We start from the raw sequence: 22,871 nt of genomic DNA on the forward strand, positions 1-22,871 counted from the left end.
GTTCCATACAAAATATTAATTATTCACTAATCTTGTTAATTTTTTTCTGTTTTCTTTATCAGTTTTTAAAATGTACTATAACTAAATAACTTCTGAGTTACTGTAATATTTTAAGTTTTGACACAAAATAATCCTATTTTTTATGCTTGAATATCTAATTTGTTACAAAAACGTAACTCTTATAAACACACATAATATTATTGTCATTTTTAATAGCTAGAAAAAAAAATACAATTATTGACAAAACATGTTTTTTTTTCATTTTAGATATTACTCAGTCCATACATCATATTATATTATTATAATCGGTGTATCAATCTATTTATACATTGGGTTTTACAAAATATAATTATTTTGTATTTTATCAATTCTACTAGTATTTATTATTTACAATTTACATTTTAGATTCAAGTTATACATCATCATAATTAACGGCATATTATATAACAGATAAAATAACGTGTTAATTTTAAAAGTTGTCATTATTAAATTGTCAATATTTGTTGATTATCGCATACTTATATTTAACGACATTTCATTACAAATTTCAAGTTTTCTCATGCTATAAATCGATATCATTAAAACTGTTCAATAATCGATTCAATTAATCATTTTGCGTGATTAATATAAAGTTAAATCGACTAACTCCAGTCTAGCTAATACATTGTTTTTACTTATTAGATTTGGTATGGATTCGTATAATATAGTCGGTGTCCTTGGGCGCGGTGCTTTTGGGTAAGTAAAATATGTACATTCAATTATTATTGAAATCCATAAGATTACTTATAAATATTTTTTTTTAAATCGTAGGGTAGTTGAATTGGTTAGGGATTTCAATTTGAAAAAAATGGTCGTTATGAAAACCATCCAAATCAAATCTATGTCAACAGACGACTTAAAGGTAAAATAATTATTAAATTTTGTATATTAGTTCTTTATTATTTTTTTCAATAAAATAATAAAAAATTGCAAACATTTTTTTTAAGGAAGCCATTAAGGAAACTCGTATTCTTGAAATGTTGGATCATCCTAACATCATAAAATATTATAACAGTTTCCAAAGTGAACATAACTTCCATATTGTAATGGAATACGCAACGCACGGTACTCTTGAAAATTTTGTTTTGAAATGTTCACGTACGTCGGATCATATAGTTCAAAATGTAAGTTTTACTTGTTATTTGTGACAAGTAATATAACCGTCACATAAGAGTTTATCATCAATAGGAATGGCCTCCTTCACCATTATGAAATCTCTAATTAAGTGTTAACATTTTTTTTCCAGTGTGTACTAAATATATTTAGCCAACTTACAATGGCTGTAAATTACATTCACAAAATGAAAATCATACACAGAGATATAAATCCAATGAACATTTTGCTAACAGGAAGTCAAGGTACCGTCATTAAACTTGGTGACTTTGGAGCTTCTCACATTTTAACTGGGTAAGTATGAGAAAAAACTAAGAAGAAATCAACTTAAGTATTAAATTGATTTTTTTTGTTTTGTCAGTGAAAAAGTTACTAGTGGAAATAATTGTACACCTTGCTATATGTCCCCTGAACAATGTTGTGGGAAACCTCTAAGACTCAAAAGTGATATTTGGCAGATTGGCTGCGTTTTGTATTACTTAATGAGTATGAAACATCCTTTTTACGGACAAGTATGTAAATTTTTCAGGATTTTAAGTATATAATAATTTTATTTTTCATTATTTCAGAGTTTAGCCGAGCTAGTATCTTGCATCGTCGAAGGCGTTTTGAACCCGATGACAACACGAAAGTATTACGATATTGATTTAGTAAGACTTGTTTATGAACTTTTAAATCGTGATCCAACAGCCAGGCCAGATGCATCTGAAATACTTTCACATCCTCACATATTGCCTTATATTCTTAATTCTACTTCCCATCGGTTCAAATCGAGTAGAACATCAATTGGTTACAAGTAGGTTTTTTTTAAACATATATTTATACGTACAGCTATTATTTTGTGAACAGTTAATATGAATTTTTTTTGTATGTCTTAAAAAAATTTTTACGACTCAAACTGACTATTAAGGGTTCTTGTTTAATTTATATAGTCGATTGTTATTATTTTTTTTTTTAAATTAAGTTACCATTTTTGTTGTAAAAATTAGTTTGAATAAATTGGAAATATATAAAATGTGAGTATCTAAAATGTTTCCTTTATAAGTGTTTAATTTGTAAAGTAGAAACAAATATAATGTTTATGAGTGATTTTCATTTATTTTGTATTCTTCTCATGATATATTTAAGTATTAATAATCTATGTTATAATTATATCTGATGATCAAAAATATTTTCTGTATATAATTTGTAATCCATGATTTGTTTTAATTCATCCAGTGATTTCTGAAACAGTTAACTAAGTACATAAAATCAATCCAAATGGGCATTTTTATTTTTTCCAGTATTCTTTGTATGTTTATAATAAGTTTTAAACTTATCATATTGACTTTGGTTGAAACAGTTAAATCGTCACAGTTGTTGATGAAAACACTATTGCTGGGTCACACGAAAATATAATATATTTAATGGTTCCTTTAATTAATCCAGACTAAATAAGAGCCTTTAAGCGACGTTAAAAGAATATTTAATGATTCGTTCATTAAAAAATTTACTTACATTCATGCGACCCAGCTGTATATGACTGGGATTACTTATAAAATCGCTATACTTATAATAATGGCGATTTTAATCAAAAGCTTCTCGACCAATATAATATTTTACATTTATTATTTTAGTAAAAATTACAAATTAATAATGTCGATATAGTAAAAGAAGACCATTCAAGAGTAAATGACTCTTTAGTTGATGTTGATGTTATTATTATTGAAATAATTGAAATTTTTTAGAGGTAGTCAATTTAAATATATAAATAGATCAACAATAATTTGTATCTGTTCTCATCATTTAATAATTTGATGTTCATTTAAAATATATATAGTTAATTATTTGAATTATCACTAGGCTAAAACGCCTTTAGATCAGCAACCGTAGAACTTTTAATGTTCCATGGATGTAGGTGCGGCAACGTCGTCGTCATCGTCATCAAATTCTTCAATATTTTCTTCTAAACAAAAGAATAGTTTAATACATGCCTTTATACCTTTATACAAGACTTTTAATACCTCCTCCGTTTTGTTTGTTGGATTTATTTTTCTGTTCTTTGTTAGGAATTTGTCCGGCTTGTAATAACTTTGTTAAATGTTCAACTTCTTCCAACGATGTTGCTTCTGCAATTGCTTTCCTAATCCTCCACATATCTTCTTGAGAATGACCTTAACAAAAAGTAATAAAGTTTTAGTGTTTTCAAACCAATGATAATTTTAAGCTGTCCAAAAAGCAATCATCCAATTTATTGCTTTTAACTTGATCCTTCATACAAACAATTATTTTATTTCACAAATTTCATATTTCATATTTTTGTTTACATACCATTTGTTTTCCTGCCTTCAAGACCTTCGCCTGGAACAAATTGATTGGATTTTTTGACCAATTTCTTTTTAAGTTCTTTCCCTTCTTTTCCTTTGAACAACAATTTTGCTGCTTCATACTCCTAAAGTACATTTCCAATTTAAAGATACATTTCCCAGTAAATATAAGCTATCAAAAATTGCATTATACCTTTAATTTGACTTTCCTAAAATCCAAAATTCGCACTTGAGGTATTTTGTGCGCTACATAAAGCCTATAGTGCTCTTTTGACGTGACTGGATTATGTAACAAACTTAACATCCTTAATTTGGGCAACGTAGCCAGTGGATCTAAATCTCCTAGTTCTTGAATCTGATTACCAGTAAGTATCAGAGATTCTAGATTTGGCAAACATTGCTCTAAATTATCAGTAATTCGACTAAAAGTAACAATAAAAAAGGATTAAAATACAACCAAACAAAATAATCTTCCAACTCAACCTGAGCAGGAACTTATGATTAAAAGTAACTTGTTACTCAAGTAGTTTTTTTTATAATTCAAAGTTTAATCAAGTTACAAAAAAAAAAATTATCTTATTTTCCCCGCTATTCGAGGTTAGATCTGGCCTATATTTCCCACATACAAACTAGATATCTTAGAATTAATCTCATTTACATCCATACCAAGTTTTATTTTTATGTAGATTTACATTAAAAAACGATCACAGTTTTCTATTTATTGTTGCGCTGTATACAAAATACTTACACAATCGAATTGTTATTGAATATTAAATTTTTCAATCTTTTGAGGTATGCAAAACCATCAATTTTCCTGATGTCGTTGTCTGAAAAGTCAATAGTATCAAACTGATCAAGCGTAGCTCCCATGTTTTCAATCAACGGTATTTTGTAACCTGAAATCAATTATTCAATTACAAAAATAATGTCATAATGGTTTTGTGTTCCGTACACAATAGTTCTGATTACACGGCAAAACCTACACATTGGCTCTATACAATAGACATGTGTACATCATTTTGGTAAAATAGATTAATAAATATATTAAAATGTATCTTTATTAACAATGTTCAAACACGAGATCTGCTATTAGATTTATTAATATGATATTAAAAATAACTTGACACATTATTGCTACACTTAATAAAACTTAATTCACCCAAATTCCAAATCAGACTGTGTTGTAATATTATTAGACTATATATATATAGACTAAAACTATTAGAGCTTGAAACCATTTTATTTATTTGTTTTCGGCTTACCCCGTAAGTCCAATTCTCTATCCTTGACAGGATTTATGAACTGGTACGAGTTCATGATCAGTTCTGTTGTCAGTTTGACCATGTTTAAAAATTAGTCGGCACCAGATTACTTATAAAAGTCTAATATAACACTTTTATGTCATAAACGTTAAACTATAAGTGTAAACTCCAGCTGAAGTCGGCGAAACCTATATTTAATCACACGTTGTGTAGTTGAGGGAAAATAATGTAAACACACAACAATAAGAAGAAACGTCCGCTTGGCCGTAATAGCTGATAAGAAATAAAACCGGCGTCTTAACCATGGTCGTGGTATACCTCGCTGGGACGATGTAAGGGTTTAATCAGTTTCCTCCATACAAGCACAAGTCACAACAAAAAATTAATTTTCACTCGCCGAATTTCCGTGTGTTATTCAATAAAATTGTCGTTTATGATCGATTTTTTCAAAATTAAACGTGAAAAACGCGTTTAATGGGACTTTATAGCGCTTAGCTGGTGTTTGTATGTATTGCCTACACATCATTTCCACTCGGTGGTGATTTTTTAATTTTTCTATCGACTTGAAGTTGGACTGCAACTGAATTAGAATGGCTAACGTATCGTACCAAATAGCTCATTTACTTGAAAAAGTAAGTCATTTTCACGTCGTAGGAAGCTACTGTGATGATTTACTTATTGTCGTGTATGTTGTTCTAGATGACTTCGAGCGACAAAGACTTTCGATTCATGGCCACTAACGATCTTATGTCGGAACTGCAGAAAGACAGCATTAAACTGGACGACGATTCTGAACGCAAAGTCGTACGAATGTTATTAAAGCTTTTGGAAGATAAAAACGGCGAGGTACAAAATCTCGCTGTAAAATGGTAAATTATTGTCAAATGTATAATTATATAAATTAAAAATAATAGTCAATACAATGTAAATATTGCTCTATTTTGTATTGAAAGAGATAATGTATAATTTCAATGAAATACTGTCAACTGAATTAATTTTTTTAACCACCCACAGTGTAATATTTGTATTTGTCCTTTTAGCTTGGGTCCTCTAGTGATCAAAGTAAAAGAAAATCAAGTTGAGACTATTGTCGATGCTCTTTGCACAAACATGATCTCCGAGAATGAACAATTAAGAGATATCTGTAGTATTGGATTAAAAACTGTTATTAGCGAACTGCCCATCACAAACACTTATATAGCCACAAATGTGTGTAGAAGAATCACAGGAAAATTAACCAGTGCTATCGAAAAAGTAATTATCTCTTCAGTAAATATTAATTATGATAATACAAAAAAACAAACAACTAACACTTATTACTATACATTAATGTAGCAAGACGTATCGGTTCAATTGGAAGCTTTAGACATACTCGCCGATCTATTGTCAAGATTTGGATCATTGTTACTGGATTTTCATCAGGTGATACTCAAATCACTTTTGCCACAACTTACTTCATCTCGACAAGCTGTGAGAAAAAGGTCAGTGACAATAATTTTTTAGCCAAATATTTTTCTGACAACATTTAAAATGTAAACTGTATTTATTGAAAACTTTCCTAGATATCTTTACAGGATTTAATTATTTATGATATATTGGTTATTTTTTCAGAACTATTGTGGCACTTGGTCATCTAGTATTGTCATGTAACCAACAATTGTACAGCAAACTCATTGATTATTTAATTAACGATTTGTCAACACAACCTCCCGCAGCAAGGTCTAAGACATCTATTCAATGTATAGCCGCTATATGGTGAGTGCATTATGATACATTTTGATTATTTTTAACAAAGTTGAACATTTAAATGGAATTGTTTTAAAATAGTCGACAAGCTGGCCATCGCTTTGGTGTTCATATTGACCGTGCTGTGCCGTTGATTCAAGGACCGTTAGTGGAGAATAGCGCTGAAGATGACGAGTTGCGAGAATACTGTTTGCAGGCTTTTGACGCATTCGTAAATCGCTGCCCTAGTGAAACAGCTGCTTACACTAATGATATTATCAAGCTGTGTCTGGAGTATTTAGCATACGATCCTAACTACAACTATGATGACAACGGTGAAAATGGTGATGATAACTTCATGGATACCAACGATGGAGAAGACATGGAAGATGAAGACGATGAAGATGATTACTCGGATGATGATGACATGAGTTGGAAAGTCAGACGAGCAGCGGCTAAATGTCTAGAAGGCATTATCGTTACAAGAAAAGATTTGATTGCTGATATGTATAAAAACGTTTCAAAGTCATTAATATTGCGATTTAAAGGTGAAACTAGATTTAAAAGTTAAATTTTAATATAGATATTATTATTAAAATTATATTGAATTATATTTTTAATTATGTAGAAAGAGAAGAAAACGTTAAAAGTGATATATTGCATGTTTACATGGCGTTGTTGAAACAAACAAAACTGACTAGTATTAATATAACTGTCGACATAGCTGATAAAGATTCTGCCGTGTATCTTCTCCAGTCTCAAGTTAGTATTTAATATTTAAAAAAAAAAATTGTATTTATTTGTTTATTTTATATTTCAAGGTTCCTTTAATTGTAAAAGCAATTTATATACAAATGAAAGAAAGAAGTGTGAAAACTCGTACCGATTGTTTAGCTTTATTAAAAGAACTTGTCATTGTTCTTCCTGGTGCTCTTACTAACCACATTGGCACTTTAATTCCTGGGATTCAATTTTCTCTGAGGTAATTTTAATTTTAATTTTTAAAAAACAACAAATTTATTATAAAACTAGAGAAGTACTAAAATTTATGAAATTTTTTTATGTAGCGATAAAAAATCAAGCAGCAACATGAAAATAGATACATTATCGTTTATTCATTGTGTGTTAACGTCACATCCTCCTGAAATCTTTTATCCGTGGGCCGAACAGTTAATTCCGTCGATCATAACTGCTGTTGGCGATCCCTTCTATAAAATTACTGCCGAAGCACTTCTGGTGTTACAAGAAATGGTCAAGGTTATCCGTCCGTTGGGTAAGTAGTTTTTAGGTCTCATATCAGTCACCTCTTGGTTTGCAGACACTCTCAATATCAAACACTTTTCCATTTCTCAGAAATGTCCGACAATGAGATGTTTCTTTGTATTATATTATTTGACAAGACCTAATTTAATTAATTTTGTTTCACAGATCGTAAACAGGATTTTAATTTTACAATTTACGCCATACAGTTGTATAATTGTACTTATTCACGTTTGAAGACTTCGGACATCGACCAAGAAGTAAAAGAACGGTCCATTTCGTGTATGGGCCAAATAATCTGTAATTTAGGTGACGTGCTTCAAAACGAGTTGCAAGTGTGTCTACCTATATTCTTAGATCGTTTGCGCAACGAAATAACCAGGCTAACAACTGTAAAAGCTCTCATCAAAGTGGCTGGCTCGCCATTAAAAATTAATTTATCTCCTATATTAGTAAGTAGATGAAGTTAAATTTTGATTTTGTTGTAATTTTTATTTAACCAAAATAATAATATTATAGAACGATGGGGTAGAGATTTTGGCTTCTTTCCTTCGTAAAAACCAAAGGGCGTTGAAATTGAGTACTTTGACTCTTCTTAATATGCTGTTAAACAATTTCCATGCCGATTTCTCAGCAGAGTTGTTGAACAAGGTTGGTAAAAACGCTGTTTGAAATCCCAAACTGTTATTCCTTTGTTCAGACTAATGTTATTTTCTTTTTGCAGATTCTCGTCGAATTACCCCAATTAATAAACGAATCAGATTTGCACATCGCTCAACTGACACTGTCTTTACTCACGACTATAATAAAAATCCAACCGTTGGCCATGTCGTATTCTGCTAATATTATTATGCCGGAAGTCATGACTTTAGCGAAGTCTCCATTACTTCAGGGGGCAGCTCTCAACGCGATTCTGTCGTTTTTCCAATCTTTAGTTGCTTCAAACGTTCCACAGTTTGGGTACCAAGATTTGGTGAAACTTTTAGTCTCACCGTTGATGGCCCAGTCGACCGGTACCGCTTCGTTAACCCTACATAAACAGGTACATTTAATATTACTCTAAGACTATAAATTATCACAGTATATTATTATATTCATTTTTTTTAGGCTTACCATTCTCTAGCCAAGTGCGTCGCCGCGTTAACAGCAACGCAACCCAGTCAAGCTATGGGAATCATAAATAGTTTTATGTCGGAACTGATAAGTCCATCTAACGATCAACAGCACATCTTTTCACTATATGTAATCGGCGAGGTTGGCCGACACATGTATGTTTTAAATACATTTTTTTTTTGTCACAATATAATTATTAATTGTTAAATATTTCATACAATATCTAGAGATTTAAGTTCAGTTCCGAATTTAAAAGAAACTATACTACAATCTTTCTCTTCAAGTTCCGAAGAAATCAAATCATCAGCGAGCTACAGTTTGGGTAGCATATCCATTGGAAATTTAGAGCAATACTTACCATTCATATTGAGAGAAATTGATATGCAGCCGAAACGGCAATATTTACTTTTACATTCCCTAAAAGAAGTTAGTATAAATTTTAACAGTAGAAGGTTTAACAAAAATAATATTTCACATATGATATGTATGGTATGCCGCGTATGTATTTGGAATTGACGAACTGCATGTTTGGATCATACTGTGTTTTTAAAACTATGCGTATTATACACATCAAAGATGTGAAATGTTATGACTAATGTATTTTCATCTTGTGATGTACTTCAGTTGCTTTCACTTCATAATTGAATCATAAAAATAATACTGTAATGAAGTTCATCGAGATTTTTAGAACAAATTTACGTGTACATCCCTTTATCAACAATGAGTTTATTTTAAGTTATAGCAACCTATAATCGGAATCGATCCCTCTGTGCACTGTGTGAAAACAGTTCTTAATGCTCGTGATTTTTTAAAACAATTTTTAGATAATCTCGTTTGAATCGTCCACTGCGAACGGCATTGAAAATCTAAAACCTTTCGTGCCCGCCATATGGCAACAGCTGTTCAAACACTGCGAGTGTACTGAAGAAGGTACCCGCAACGTCGTTGCCGAATGCCTGGGCAAGCTAACATTGATCGACCCGTACAGTCTACTGCCAAACTTACAATTGTCATTATCTTCGTCATCTGCACTTATGAGGACAACTCTACTGACGGCGGTCAAATTCACCATTTCAGATCAACCACAACAAATAGACTCGTTGCTCAGACAAAACATGGGTCAATTCTTAAGCGCTCTGACCGATCCTGATATTAATGTTAGAAGAGTTACGTTGATTGCGTTCAATTCGGCTGCGCATAATAAACCATCTTTAATCAGAGACCTTCTTGACACGGTTTTACCCAAACTTTATGCCGAAACTATTGTCAAGGTAAACAAAAGAACAACAATAAAGATTCTCCTTCTAATATTATATAATCTTTATATTTTATACACATTTCAGAAAGAATTAATCCGAGAAGTAGAAATGGGTCCTTTCAAACACACTGTCGACGATGGTTTGGACATAAGAAAAGCGGCTTTTGAATGCATGTACACTTTGTTAGACTCGTGTCTAGACCGTTTGGATATATTCGAGTACTTAAATTATTTGGAAAATGGTCTTCGTGATCATTACGACATTAAAATGCTTACTTATCTGATGGTGTCAAGGATGGCTCAAATTGTTCCGAGCGCCGTATTGCAAAGTGAGTGTGGCGTAATAATGTCATATAACTAATAATAATACACCTAATTTTATTTTCTATAATTATATAGGGCTCGATAAGATTGCCGAACCCTTGAAACAAACTTGTATGTTGAAAATCAAGGCCAATTCTGTTAAACAAGAATTTGAAAAAATGGAAGAGCTCAAACGATCAGCTATGCGAGCTGTGGTCAATTTACAAACGATACCCGATTCTGGTGAGGAAGTGATAAAATATCAATCACTCTTTTTTGGTTTTTGCCCCATGTTTCAAGTACAAATTCTTAATATTTTATTTTTTAGATAAAAATCCACACTTGAGTGATTTTGTGTGCCAGATAAAGAACTCGCCTGAATTAAATGCGATCTATGAATCGGTACAGAGAGACAGTTCCGGTATATTAATTGATAATCATTCTAATGCAATGGAAGTTGGTGAATAAACAGTTGATATATATTTCATGAACTTATCACGGCTACAATAATTAATTGGTACATTTTTAAAACATTTTTTTTAACTGTATTTTTATAAAAATAATCGGGAAGTTTGTATATATTGATAGTAATTGTATACTCGAGGTTTTTAACCTAAAATTCATTTTTCATGTACCATTTGAATAATTCATGAGTAATTATTATTAATTTCTAAAATAATTGATAATTTTTTAGTATATTGTCATAAAAAAAAAGTGAAACTGTCACATGTTTTAATGTTATTTTCATAATGAAAATCCAAAATGTTACATGTTAAGTACAAGTGTGTTTGATAACCGTTATTGTTCAAATAAACAAATATAATAAATTATTACTAATTATTTTACATTATATGTGCTACTTAATGTTATGTTTATAAACGCTAAAAAATATTTTGTTTGTTAAAAATAATTCCCATTCTCATTGTTTTATTTATTTTATTTTTATTTCTACTATTTTTAACAACCTATTTATCAGCTTAATGTTTTGTTATTTAGCAATATATAAATACATTGGATCATACAATTTTAAACTAGAACAAAGCATTTGATTGATACCATAATTTTGTTTATTATTGATGAAATTGAAAGTTTTATGTATAACTTAATGTTATATGTAAAAAAAACTGGCACTGTGGGGCCGGAGCACAATGGGGTTTGGGTAGTAGCAGGTCTTACATTCTTGAAAGTTTATTAATTCAAAACTGACTGCTATTTTTACCCTTAGTTTTTTATAGTTAATGCATTTGACTTGCTGTAATTTCTACATAATTGTCATGAGTCCAGATAAACTAAAGTTACAGTAAAAAATAATCAAATGCAAAGACCGATAGTAAGTTTTTATTCAACAAATGCAAATGTGTCCGAGCATACGACTAAAAAAGAGCAAGCTCCAAGTCAAGTCAGCCTAAAACTTGAAATCATATTGAATGAAAAGTAAGTGAATAACCGTCAAACAGATCTGGTAGAATTGTTCTTTTTTTGATATAAAAAAAAATAAAACTTGGTTGAAAAACATTTTTTATTTGCAGCTTCAAATAAAATGTTATTTGAGTACATTTTTATTTTATTTTGTTATTTAAACTTTTTTTACATATGAACTAATTTATAAAAATTATTTTATTTAATAATTGAAAATGTGTTAAAATGAATATGAATTCGTAATCGATTTTGAAATTCATTTGAACGGCGATTGGTATAGGCAATTTAGCTACATGAATGCATATGTGTACAGTGGGACCAGTTTATTTTTTTGAGGGTTGAGGTAAAATAATATATTGATATTGTGTTTATAGTATATTTTTGTCAATAGTAAATTGAAATATTAAAACTAATAGTTGTTTTTTTCCATTTTAACCAAAATTTATTTTATTTCTCACACAGCATTATAAAAAAATAAATAATATTTCCTAAATCTACAGTCTTATCACTATTTAATAAAATCGATTAGATTTTTTTTTTTTTATAAAGCTCTGTTTTATTATTGTTAATTTCGTAACTCTTTCAATTATCGTTTTATAAATGACCCTCCTTCATAATGTAAAGGGTATTTTATGTTAGATGTCTAGTGGTCTATTTTATTGCCAAAATGTTGGGCTTGTTTTGGCCCAAATTCGGTGTTGTTTTATTTTTTTTATAAATAAGTATTCATTTTGTTGCGGATTATATTAAAAAATTGTGTTGATTTTCAAGGAATGCATTCAAAAACAAAAATAAAAACAATTTTTTACCGTCTTTACTAAGACTTTAAACTTTTTAATTATTACCAAAATATCAATTTACTAACAACCTCGCTAGGCACGCTCTTTAATTTTTTTTCATATACTCTCCTACTTAATAATAATTAATAGGTAATAATAATTTTACATAAAAAATGTTTTATATCATCATCATCAGTATATTATAATAATATAATATTATTTAAGAAATACACAAAAAAAAAAAAAATTGCAACAATAAATAAATATAATATAGGAACAAAAAGAAAAAATTCTAAAAAAAAAAAATTAAAATAATAATAATAAAACTTATTTATGAAACGATCCGTCTAACGACAACACGCGATAAAAGAATGATAATAATAAAAAAAATTACACAAGCTTTTTCACAGTCTTTGACGATAATTCACGAGTAAAAAAAAAAGGAACCGTTAAAAAAACTATAAATCGATCTTACTAACTGATATCTCACGTCGCACACGTTCGCACCAACAATTATATAATTTACATTTTTTAAAAAATGTATTGTTTCTAAAATTCGTATATATGTATAACATATATATAGTATACATATAAATATGTATAATTTAAATTAGTAAAAAATAATTAAATCAATAATATTGCATTGTAGTACACCGACATTGTCGTATACAACGGGCGTTTCTCGACAATATTAAATTTATTAATTAATTTTATTATATTAGTTTAAAAAAAACTGTACAAAATCACTAGTCAAGTGTTTATGTATTATAAACGCGACAAATAACGTATAGAACAAACAATAAACATTTCGAAAATTGTGATAAATCGCCTTTTATTTTTTTTAGTTTATTTTTAAATTCTCAGTTTTCAGCCGAGGCCAAAAGTGTGAATGAGAAATTAGAACAACTATTCAGATCGATGGCCCGTAAAATAAAATTCGTGTGAGTTCTATAAGATATTTATAATATTTTCCAACGGCACAACAACAGTAAAACCAACGGACAAATGTTTTATGGTTTATTATTCTTTTTCTTCTTACACGTTTCGAAATTTGTAGATTTTTATTCGTTTTTTAACATTAAAAATTCTCAGGCTGTTGACTAGAGAATAGAAAAAAAATGATATTATATAATTATAATTATAAATGTGCATAAAAAAGCGTCGGTGGTGTTAATTGTTTTTTATTTTGTATTGTTTGCCAATGCGTTAGGCAGCAATGTACATCAGATGGAACGCGGTGCACATCATGGATACGACGTTGCCGATTGCCACGCACAAATGCACTTGCCGAAAAGACCTGTGTATGGCCATGTAGTGTGGGCAGTCGACCAGTGGCCCGATGTCGTAGTGGCCCACCTCGTGGCCGACGCCCGCCGACTTTTCGATGGCCATTTTGATGGTGATGAGGCGCAACAGAGGAGGCACCACGTAGAGTCGGATCATCAGCTCCAACAGGAAGCACAGGCTCAACACGAAAACCTATGTGTACACACAAACAAAAACAGAAAGATAGAGACATAAGTATAAGGTTGAAAAAATACATATAGTTAATCGTAAAATCATAAAGACCGGCATAGTGGGGTCAGAACACAGTGGGACCGAATCATTTTGGGGTCGAAAAGGTTACAGGTCTTCAGGAATTATTATAGTACACTTATTATTACCTGTAGGTAAGTGTGCATGTCCCACACGTTGGACGCCACGTGAATTTTACCGAACTGGATGAGCGTGATGGCACTGAGCAGGCTGTTCAACGAAAAGTACTTGGGGAACAAGATTTTCTGCACGTCGCCGAACGCGTGTCTGGCCAAGTTGAAGTACAAGCTAAGTCCTGTGGGAGAAAAAAACCAAATTATAAATTATGTTAACTGTATACAAGGAGGATGAAGAAGAGGAGAATTCGACCTAACATTCCCTCTACCTTTAACAAACATGGACGTTATTGTTATTTTTTATACAAACTCAAATGGTTATTAAAATGAAAAAAGTATTTAAAAGAAATCTCAAATAATACATAGGATCATATAAATAGTACACATTTACCTACTTGACCTAACTGAAGTACTTAAGTATACATTGAGTACCTACCAAAGCTTGAGACAAAAATAAATATCTCCTAATTTATTGTTTACCTAGTGAATCACCTTAATTAACTAACGTTTTATGCTGTTACTTAAAATAAGCTCGCGAGTCACGACGTGCCAAATCGAGTAGGTTTAAATATAAGGTCGAAATTTAATATATTTCGGTTTTTGCCAAACGTTTTAAGCAGTAAACGTCAATCACGCTTTAGTTGAATGTTATTTTTAACGCAAGACGCAATCGTTTTCAAAAAAAACTATTATTGTATATATATACATGCTAAAAAAAAACAATATCTATTTTTTAACTTGAAACCCGGGCGTGTAGGTATTTTTAACGGAAATATAATTATAAAGTCGGGTTTGGTTGATCGAGTGGGGTAAGGTGGGATAAGTGGGCAGGTAATTGTAAATAATCAGAGAAAAATATGTAAATGGTTTTTTATTTATAATTAAATAATTGACGATATTTTGATGTTAACGATTACACATTAAATAACATAACTATAAATAACACACATAACTATTATTGGTCTTTTTCGAAGATTGAATCGAAAGTAATTGTTTTTGAGTATCAGGTTATTACATTTGTGTACTATAGTATTTAAAAAAGTAAAAACTTATGTCGTATGTAGTTTCCGACTAAATGTCTTTTACGGTTCAAGATGTTCATAGAAAACCCAACTAGTCCCTACATAAAGTATTAATCTACACAGTGTATCCAGAAAAAACACCCTCAAGTGTAAACGCCTGAGTTTTTCAAAATAGGACAGTTGCAAAGGACCAGGAAAAAAAGTCGAAGTTTTCCAAAAAGACCTCAGGGCACTCACCGGAAATGAACGTCATCCAGAACTGGGCTCCCACGTGGGTGCAAAAAGCCGCCAGGTAGACAAAGTTGACGAAAGTCCTGGGTTTAACGTCGTTACCGTTGGCGTCCACGTGCAGCGAGGTGGATTTCTTCACGTTGGGGAACATGGACGCAGCCACCAGAGTGACGGCCAGGATCATGATGACGTGGGCTGGTTGGGTGAAAAACAAAATTCTGTCGGCAAACAAGTAAAAACAAAATACATAAGTCAAGTGTTATACGAATAGCATTTGAATAATATGATGAATGACACAGGTGAAAAATTCAGAATTTCTAAGTTTAACCCCACAACCATTAAACGGATTTCAACGATTCAAACCTTACCAACCCATGCATGTTTTAGTCATAATTTTTACAATTTTTCCTTGAGCTAAATTATGTGAAAAAAAAATTATAATTATGGTGGTGTCTAAGGATTACAGACCTTACATTGTACTATTTGGTTTATTACTAAGCTAGAAGATATTTACATTTTTTTTTCTAAATGCATAAATGCAGTGTAGTAGTGTTAAGAATACGTGAGTAATAACATTCGAAAGTATTAATGATCCGAATGTAAAAGCTATATTTTTTATAGTAAAAAAACAAAAATGCGTTTTATTATATTATGTAATACATTATCATCTTATAGCTAAAACTATTTAATTAAAATAAAAAAGTCCAGAAAAAAATTGAATTTACTTTTGTCCTAATCGTTTACCCAATCATTACCTTAATTTATCCTAATAGTAGTGTTCTCATTAAAATAAGCATTTCTAATACAATGCATATAAAGTATATTTTATAAATTCTGTAATAAAGTAAAAAATACTTGCATAACATAAGAAAAAAAAAATTACATTTCTGTGCAACAAAATATATTTTTTATATGTTAAAAACCATTTGACAGCGTTTAGAAAAATGTTTACAACTTGGACTAACGTAATGCTTATCCGGTATGGGAAAATATATAATATAATCTAACTTGACCTTACCACCTTGGCAGACGTCAGATTAGGTCTGGTTATGGTTTCTATGTTGTAAATAGTCTTAAAAAATCTCACATTTTTACTACCCCCGTGAAAATACATAGTGATTTGTACAAACCTTACCTAACCCAACACCTAATTGCCATTTCAGTCACGTTGTTAACATTTCCTTTGAGACATCCCTGGAGTGTACTTTAACAAACGAGCTTTGAAGTTTAAACTGTTTATTCTACAAAACTTTTTAAATGTCCTTTGCGTGTTTCTTTATTTTTTTACATAATTTGTTGTTTTAAATATATTATGTGTTCATATATGGTCTGAATGGTTTTCATCATCTCTCGGGCTCGTGTCCACCGCAGCTAGTGGGGCAATATTTTCGAAATTGACACGTGACGTTATAACAGAGGCCCGTAGAAAAAAAAATGCACACTTACACATGATTTATTAGACGTGATTATAGTTTATGAGAACCCACAGAGCAGTATACGTTCAAGGCGAAATCTATTTATCGACTATGGGAAATTAAGCCAACCGCGTGCATGCTATGTGATCATAATAGCAACAACAATTAAAAATGACATATTGAAATCCGTATAGTGGATTTCTATACTTGGAGAGCAGAGGCTCGAAGTTATCCGCTTCGAGTGCGATTTACATTGCTCGTGTGATCGGTTAACATATTTTATGTTCGATAATCGTACTATTTACATCGTCGGTAACGTATGTACATTATAAACCGCCAAACTATAAATAATACAATGTAATATAATAAGGCTTTAAGTACAAAAAATAATAATAATCCCAAAGAGTTGTCGGTCCAAAAAATAGTGTGTACATATTTTCGACATTGAAAGACAAAAAAAGTCTTGACAAATTGTTGACTACTTAAAATGGCCCGAATTTAATTCTATTAAAATCTACGAGTTATTTAGCTACTTTACTAGGTTATGCTAGTAAAGAGACCAACAAATTCTAACCTTTTTGCAGAAACATTGGAATTTGACCAGCCAAAGACTCTCAAATTTTATCACATAGAAAGCATTTTGTTGCCACTAAAATCGCTTTCCCTCATAGAAAAAATTGAAAAAAAAATGATAAAACCTCGAAGCTTAAACAAATTTACATAAAAAATAAATTGACATAATCGATCATTTTATTAAAAAATGATTTTTCTTAAATATTGCCTACTTAAAACTCCTAAAAAACATCCGTTTTCAATCGCCTTAAACGAAAATTATATACAGCAGGTATATTTCGGTCAAACGTCATCGACTGGATATTATACTTTAATATACCTATAACTGTATTTAATAATTTTTCATTACCGCTTCAAGACCATTTTTGGTGTGCAGCATTTACTACACCCCGTATCCTGTATGGAAACGAGTTTTTTTTGTTGTTAATTTTTCTTATAAACGTATGCGAGGGCATATACTACAGTATAAATATGACCATGTATAGTATGTGTATTTCCTATTGTCACCGAAAGTACACAGACGGCTAATGGATCACGTGCGTAAGGGTCGACACGATCCACACGATAGTTAAACTGTTAAGGACAATACGGAAAACGTGCGGTAAAGAAAACAACCACCGAGACCTATTCGGAATGGAATCCTATTTTTTTTTTTTTTTTGGTGGTTTACTTAAAAACATGCCGTTTCAAAGCATTTACGTTTGAGAGTTTCTAAGAACGATTGTTTGTTTGGAGGGATTTACCGTAGGCATGTAAGTAGTCGATGGCGTCGGTCAGGAAACCGGTTAAAAAATGACAACCGCGTTTTTTTATCAATATATTTAAAAACTACTGAAATGCCGCTGTAATAAAAAAAAATTGTTGAAAAACAACACCCCTTCAAAAAGTTCCCTTTGAAATCGAGATGAACTTCCTACAAATTATGGTAGTTTTTAACTTAAAAATAGACCCGCTATTACTTCTCTAAAAATGTATTATCCTGAGTAGTTCGAAACTCGTGTTGGGTTATTCTTTGGATAACTTGTTTTGGTAAATATTACGACTAAAGTTTTTATAATTTATAAAATACCATCAAATAACAAATCATTATAGGAACTATTTTTGAGACAGACTTGTTTTGACTTTTGTTTGACTTTATTAACTTTATAGATCTTAGAAAATTCAAGTCGGTATTTTTTGATTTTTAATTGAGATTAAAACCTGGGAACTAACGGGTACTAAGGTTAAAAGCTATTTTATTTGGTATCAATTAACTTGATGGGTTACTTTTTAATTCAAAATGTCGTTGACTTAACAAGTTATTATTAAAAACGACCAAATCATTTAAACATATACATTTTTATCATTCGCATGCAACTATTATAACATTTTAAATCTTTAAAAAAAAATGTTTATCATGAGTTATTTGCGATAAAAACCTTTATTTAAATGACAAGTAGAATAATATTACGTAACGTTATTGTTAGTTAAAAAAAAATGGTAATTATCATAAGAGAAATAATAGAATAAACTGTGAACTTAACAAAGTGTCAAATAACTGTTAATTTACTTTTTTTTCTAAATCTAACTTAAATGAAACATGTTAAATGTTTAATACAATTGGTTAACAGCACAAACCCTGTTATCATGTCTTGTGCAGATAATTATATTATTGTAAGTAATTATAGTAAGCAGGATTGTTCTAATTTTAAAGTCTTGTGGGACAGAGTGTTTACTTAAAAAATATGATGGATAATATATTTTGTAAATAAATAATTACCGATATAGTTTTAAATTACAACAATCTATAAAATATATCAATAGTTAGGGAAAACAATAATTATTATCGCTTTTCGCGTATAACTCACTTGTAAACGGACGACTTCTGTAAGCTGCTCACTAACTCTGAGCACCGGTCGAACGCTTTCTTGGAGGCTGCAGTGACGGCGGTGAGCACGTCATCGGGCTTTTGAACACCTGCGGTGTCCAGTTCGCTGGCGCGACGGCTGAAATGTTGGATGAGTTCGGCGGTGGCCGTCGCCGCCGGCAGCTCTTTGGCCTGCAGGTACTGGTACGCGACCGTGTCGACCCTTTGGGGGGCGACGACGTCGCCGCCGTACCCGGGCATCTGGTTGGCCGTGCCGCACATATATTTTGACGCGAAGACGGTTATACACTGAAACACACACACACGCTGACACTGACACTGATGCACTGCGTCCGAACGTTACAGCCGGTCGGCGTGGAAAGGACTGATGATCGGCCCTGCTGCGCTTATATATAGGCCGCCGTCGACGTGGCCTACGTGACTTGCACCAGGCGGCGTTCACGCGCGTCGCGTCGCGTCCGACCTAGGTTTCCCCCGTTTGCTCTTGGCGTCGGCGGAATTTCTGCGGCTGAGAACATTAAAAAAAAACTGTTAAAAAAATATGAATAATAATAATACCTACGCGTCAACCTGTTCACGGGCAGACAGCTTAGGGCGGCGGCGATTTGCATATGCGAGCGAAAACAAGTTTTGTGTGTAATTAATTGTAATTATAAATAGTACCAATTTTGCACGTGTAATAACGATGAAAAAAAACCCTCGAGATATCACATCCCGACCCGAGGGAAGACCCGTCAAAAGGTTGACGTGACAGCGAGTACAGCGACCTTTGACAAGGATCGAAAGAGTCTAAGTAAAAAATGAACAGAGTAAAATATGTCCAAGTACCTAAATATGCAAGAATTTTTAAATATTTGATAAGTTTCTAGATTAATACACAAATCGTAGCAATCATACAAATTACCATAACGAGTAACGGCAAAAATTAAAATAATGTTTTCAGAATTCTCACTTCTAGATATTTTTATTGACTAGGTATAAAAAATAACGAAATGACGGACTATAACACCTAGTTAAGTTTATTTATAGATCCACATATAAGGGTGGAGTGAAGTATTATTTTATCTGCACTTAATCACTCTTCAGTTCTGGTTTTAAATTTTAAAAATAACTATTCAAAACTGGTTATCGACCAGTTAACATTTTTAGAAATGTATTCTAATTTAAAAAAAGTTAAACATACACGTTTCTATTTCCCAAAGTTTCAAAAGTTTATAACACTCTGGGGAATACCAACAAATGTAAATATTGGGTAATTGTATAATATTGTAAAACACATAATAGAAATGTTCTTTAAAAAGAAAACCTATAAAATTGTAATTATTTTCTTAATTGTTTACGTTTAATAACCTAAGGGCTAAGTCCAAACCCTATACATATTATTATAGTATATATATATATATATATTAATCATGCGCCAGTATCTAGTATCAAATTCTACTTGAACACTAACAAAATGTTATGTAAATCAAACGAAAACAAATTAAATCAGAATATATATGTATAATTTGTGAAAAAAATAATTTTAGACATTTTTACCGAACACTGGACCAGACACGGTCTGTGTGTATGTGACCTCAATACACGTTTTGCGGTGACAACATGTTTAGTAAACATTGCTTGCGATTAACAACCTGGGCAACTTGAAAACCCGTCTTGCACTTACACTCTATCATCGCCGGCGTGCAGAAAACTACCGGTTATCGCGTCGTCGCGATAATTAATCTTTATGTAAAGGTGAGTTTACGCGTTAAGTTAAACTGTACAAAAAACTAATTAACGGTATTTTCGTGCAGTCCGTTTGTGCAAATGAACTGAGTAAATTATTTAGGATTTACACGTTCATTTTTTACTTTTTCTTTTATGCTCTGTTCTAATTCTAAACCGATAATATCCAGTTACACGCTTTGAAAACTGTGCGGTTGTACAATTTTTCAGGCGCCGCCCGAACTCACGCAGTTCAAATTTTTCAACTGTTTAGTTTTTATTTACACGTACAGTTCGTTTGTGCGAACCAAAGTACATACAATTTGCTCATACAGTTCAACTCAACGTGTAAACGGACCGTTGAGGTCTGAGATTTATATTATATTTACATGAATATTTAGTCTGTGCAAATTATTATTGGCTGCCAATATTTAAATACACTAAAAATAATGTCATTTTGTATTTGCTACTTAAAATGTAGAGATAAACATTAGCTTGGATAAGGTTAGACCGAATTTCACATTTTAAATTACACAAGAAAAAATATGTTATCGAGTAACATGAGATTACATAGGTAAAATATAATTACTAAACCAAACCTTAACAAATTATTTAAAAAATACTGATCTGTCAGTTTTTTGTTTCTACGAATTAATTTTCCATGCATAATACATACGTTTAGACATTCGGCTATTAATCATTTTCTGGAATCAAATCCATTTCATAAATAATGTAAAAATGTAAATAATATGATGAAGGGAATTATTTTTTTTTTGGATACTCCAGTGTGATGTCTCGTGTATCTTCATGATACATGTAATTTCCATATTATGCGATTCAAGCTGAAAACACATCAGGCGTTACATAAACTCGTTATTATTTCATAATTTTCCAGTTTAACAGATGTGATTTGGGAATTTCCCATCAATAATGTTTAATCAATAATATTATTATTATATTATCCGGTTGTAGCCTATGTATAGTTGTACTTATTTTGTTAAGTACTCTTAGTGTGGTAATTTTGTAAGTGGTGTTTGTAATGGTTTCTGTGAGTAAAAAACAAACAAGTGGATGCACTTGGTTTTAAAAGACTCGGTCCCCATAAACCCTGTGTACTTAGCACATGTTTAAAATGTTATGTTAATGAGTTTATTATTTGTTCATGATTCGCTGCTACTATTTATGGCCAGTAGTAAACATGTACTCACAACTGTCCAGCACTATTTTTATCTGCCGTTAAGAAGTCAAATAAATTAATAAGGTAGAACAGTGACCTAATGATGTCTTAGACATGTTACCTATTTTTTACATAATAAGTTAATAGGTTGTGGTTTATTACGGATTGATAGAACTTCTAGCATAACTCGTTTGCAGTTTTTTTTCGAGCCATTCGAGTGCAGCCAGTCAAGGCTATACTGCATTAATGCATCGAAAAAAAATTTGAACAAAGGCTATTGTTTATTGACCGATAAGATAACGATATTTCGTTAATTGTACAAAGAACATTTGGTTCAGCATGAATTAATTTTTTGCAAGAAAAATGAACATTCAGGTACACCCACTAAGATTTTTAAAATTATCTTTTAGTTTTTAAATGTCAAAGAGATTGTGCAACACATAGAGATTGCCACGTAGTGATAAATAAATTGAAAAAATATTATGTTTTCATACAGCGAAAATTTCTTTTAAAATCACATTTTAGTTGTAAATCAAACGTTCATTACACGAATATTTCCTAAATATTGCAATTGCTCTATAAGTTTAATGATGTATTTTTCAAACATATCTCATATGCTTCCGGTTCTGCATCCGGTAAAATAATATTTT

The 22,871-nt window shown here is 31.2% G+C and overlaps 4 protein-coding genes across 5 annotated transcripts; 2 read left to right on the top strand and 2 right to left on the bottom strand.

Annotated features, from left to right (window-relative positions):
• Positions 1–349: 349 nt before the first annotated feature.
• LOC126843495 (U2 small nuclear ribonucleoprotein A') lies at positions 350–4,957 on the bottom strand. Of its 2 annotated transcripts, none has more exons than XM_050581056.1 (6): positions 4,721–4,957; positions 4,207–4,354; positions 3,652–3,880; positions 3,463–3,583; positions 3,156–3,305; positions 350–3,094 (listed from the first exon to the last, which is right to left on the bottom strand). In XM_050581056.1, exons 1-6 carry the CDS (start codon positions 4,800–4,802, stop codon positions 3,030–3,032), a joined length of 795 nt encoding a protein of 264 aa, XP_050437013.1. In that variant the 5' UTR covers positions 4,803–4,957; the 3' UTR covers positions 350–3,029. The 2 variants fall into 2 exon arrangements, with proteins under 2 accessions (XP_050437013.1, XP_050437011.1); XM_050581054.1 differs by having other exon boundaries at positions 350–3,097; positions 4,721–4,956.
• On the top strand, positions 399–2,240 carry LOC126843494 (serine/threonine-protein kinase Nek8-like). The gene is made up of 6 exons (XM_050581053.1): positions 399–735; positions 811–901; positions 987–1,163; positions 1,286–1,446; positions 1,514–1,664; positions 1,722–2,240. Exons 1-6 carry the CDS (start codon positions 689–691, stop codon positions 1,950–1,952), a joined length of 858 nt encoding a protein of 285 aa, XP_050437010.1. The 5' UTR covers positions 399–688; the 3' UTR covers positions 1,953–2,240.
• A 130-nt stretch (positions 4,958–5,087) lies between the features above and the next one.
• Positions 5,088–11,173, top strand: LOC126843130 (cullin-associated NEDD8-dissociated protein 1). The gene is made up of 18 exons (XM_050580481.1): positions 5,088–5,352; positions 5,420–5,589; positions 5,761–5,974; positions 6,056–6,201; positions 6,332–6,475; positions 6,548–6,993; positions 7,074–7,207; positions 7,267–7,427; positions 7,513–7,718; positions 7,874–8,157; positions 8,225–8,356; positions 8,430–8,747; positions 8,813–8,973; positions 9,046–9,244; positions 9,643–10,089; positions 10,162–10,405; positions 10,476–10,622; positions 10,708–11,173. The coding sequence occupies exons 1-18, from the start codon at positions 5,311–5,313 to the stop codon at positions 10,845–10,847; spliced, it is 3,735 nt and encodes a 1,244-aa protein (XP_050436438.1). The 5' UTR covers positions 5,088–5,310; the 3' UTR covers positions 10,848–11,173.
• A 2,219-nt stretch (positions 11,174–13,392) lies between these two features.
• LOC126843838 (transmembrane protein 205) lies at positions 13,393–19,709 on the bottom strand. The gene is made up of 4 exons (XM_050581656.1): positions 19,318–19,709; positions 15,489–15,700; positions 14,242–14,408; positions 13,393–14,056 (listed from the first exon to the last, which is right to left on the bottom strand). The coding sequence occupies exons 1-4, from the start codon at positions 19,596–19,598 to the stop codon at positions 13,784–13,786; spliced, it is 933 nt and encodes a 310-aa protein (XP_050437613.1). The 5' UTR covers positions 19,599–19,709; the 3' UTR covers positions 13,393–13,783.
• Between the last annotated feature and the right edge of the window lie 3,162 nt (positions 19,710–22,871).

Source organism: Adelges cooleyi, unplaced genomic scaffold (assembly GCF_023614345.1).
Source record: "Adelges cooleyi isolate 19-005CV unplaced genomic scaffold, UGA_ACOO_1.1 ACOO_flye_CR_arks_rails_tigmint_CR_PRNA_574, whole genome shotgun sequence".
NCBI classification, from domain to species: domain Eukaryota; kingdom Metazoa; phylum Arthropoda; class Insecta; order Hemiptera; family Adelgidae; genus Adelges; species Adelges cooleyi.

Bases quoted from the DNA above. Each gene is read 5' to 3' on its own strand.
- LOC126843495 (XM_050581054.1), bottom strand. From the start codon at position 4,802: ATGGTCAAACTGACAACAGAACTGATCATGAACTCGTACCAGTTCATA. The intron at 3,584-3,651 runs GTATAATGCAAT...AATGTACTTTAG, and splicing joins TTAGGAAAGTCAAATTAAAG to GAGTATGAAGCAGCAAAATT. The intron at 3,098-3,155 runs GTATTAAAAGTC...TCTTTTGTTTAG, and splicing joins CAACAAACAAAACGGAGGAG to AAGAAAATATTGAAGAATTT.
- LOC126843494 (XM_050581053.1), top strand. From the start codon at position 689: ATGGATTCGTATAATATAGTCGGTGTCCTTGGGCGCGGTGCTTTTGG. The intron at 902-986 runs GTAAAATAATTA...ATTTTTTTTAAG, and splicing joins TGTCAACAGACGACTTAAAG to GAAGCCATTAAGGAAACTCG. The intron at 1,447-1,513 runs GTAAGTATGAGA...TTGTTTTGTCAG, and splicing joins GCTTCTCACATTTTAACTGG to TGAAAAAGTTACTAGTGGAA.
- LOC126843838 (XM_050581656.1), bottom strand. From the start codon at position 19,598: ATGTGCGGCACGGCCAACCAGATGCCCGGGTACGGCGGCGACGTCGTC. The intron at 14,409-15,488 runs GTGAGTGCCCTG...TTTCTCCCACAG, and splicing joins CTGGATGACGTTCATTTCCG to GACTTAGCTTGTACTTCAAC. The intron at 14,057-14,241 runs GTAATAATAAGT...GTGTACACATAG, and splicing joins ACATGCACACTTACCTACAG to GTTTTCGTGTTGAGCCTGTG.
- LOC126843130 (XM_050580481.1), top strand. From the start codon at position 5,311: ATGGCTAACGTATCGTACCAAATAGCTCATTTACTTGAAAAA. The intron at 6,476-6,547 runs GTGAGTGCATTA...GTTTTAAAATAG, and splicing joins CAATGTATAGCCGCTATATG to TCGACAAGCTGGCCATCGCT. The intron at 6,994-7,073 runs GTGAAACTAGAT...TTAATTATGTAG, and splicing joins ATTAATATTGCGATTTAAAG to AAAGAGAAGAAAACGTTAAA.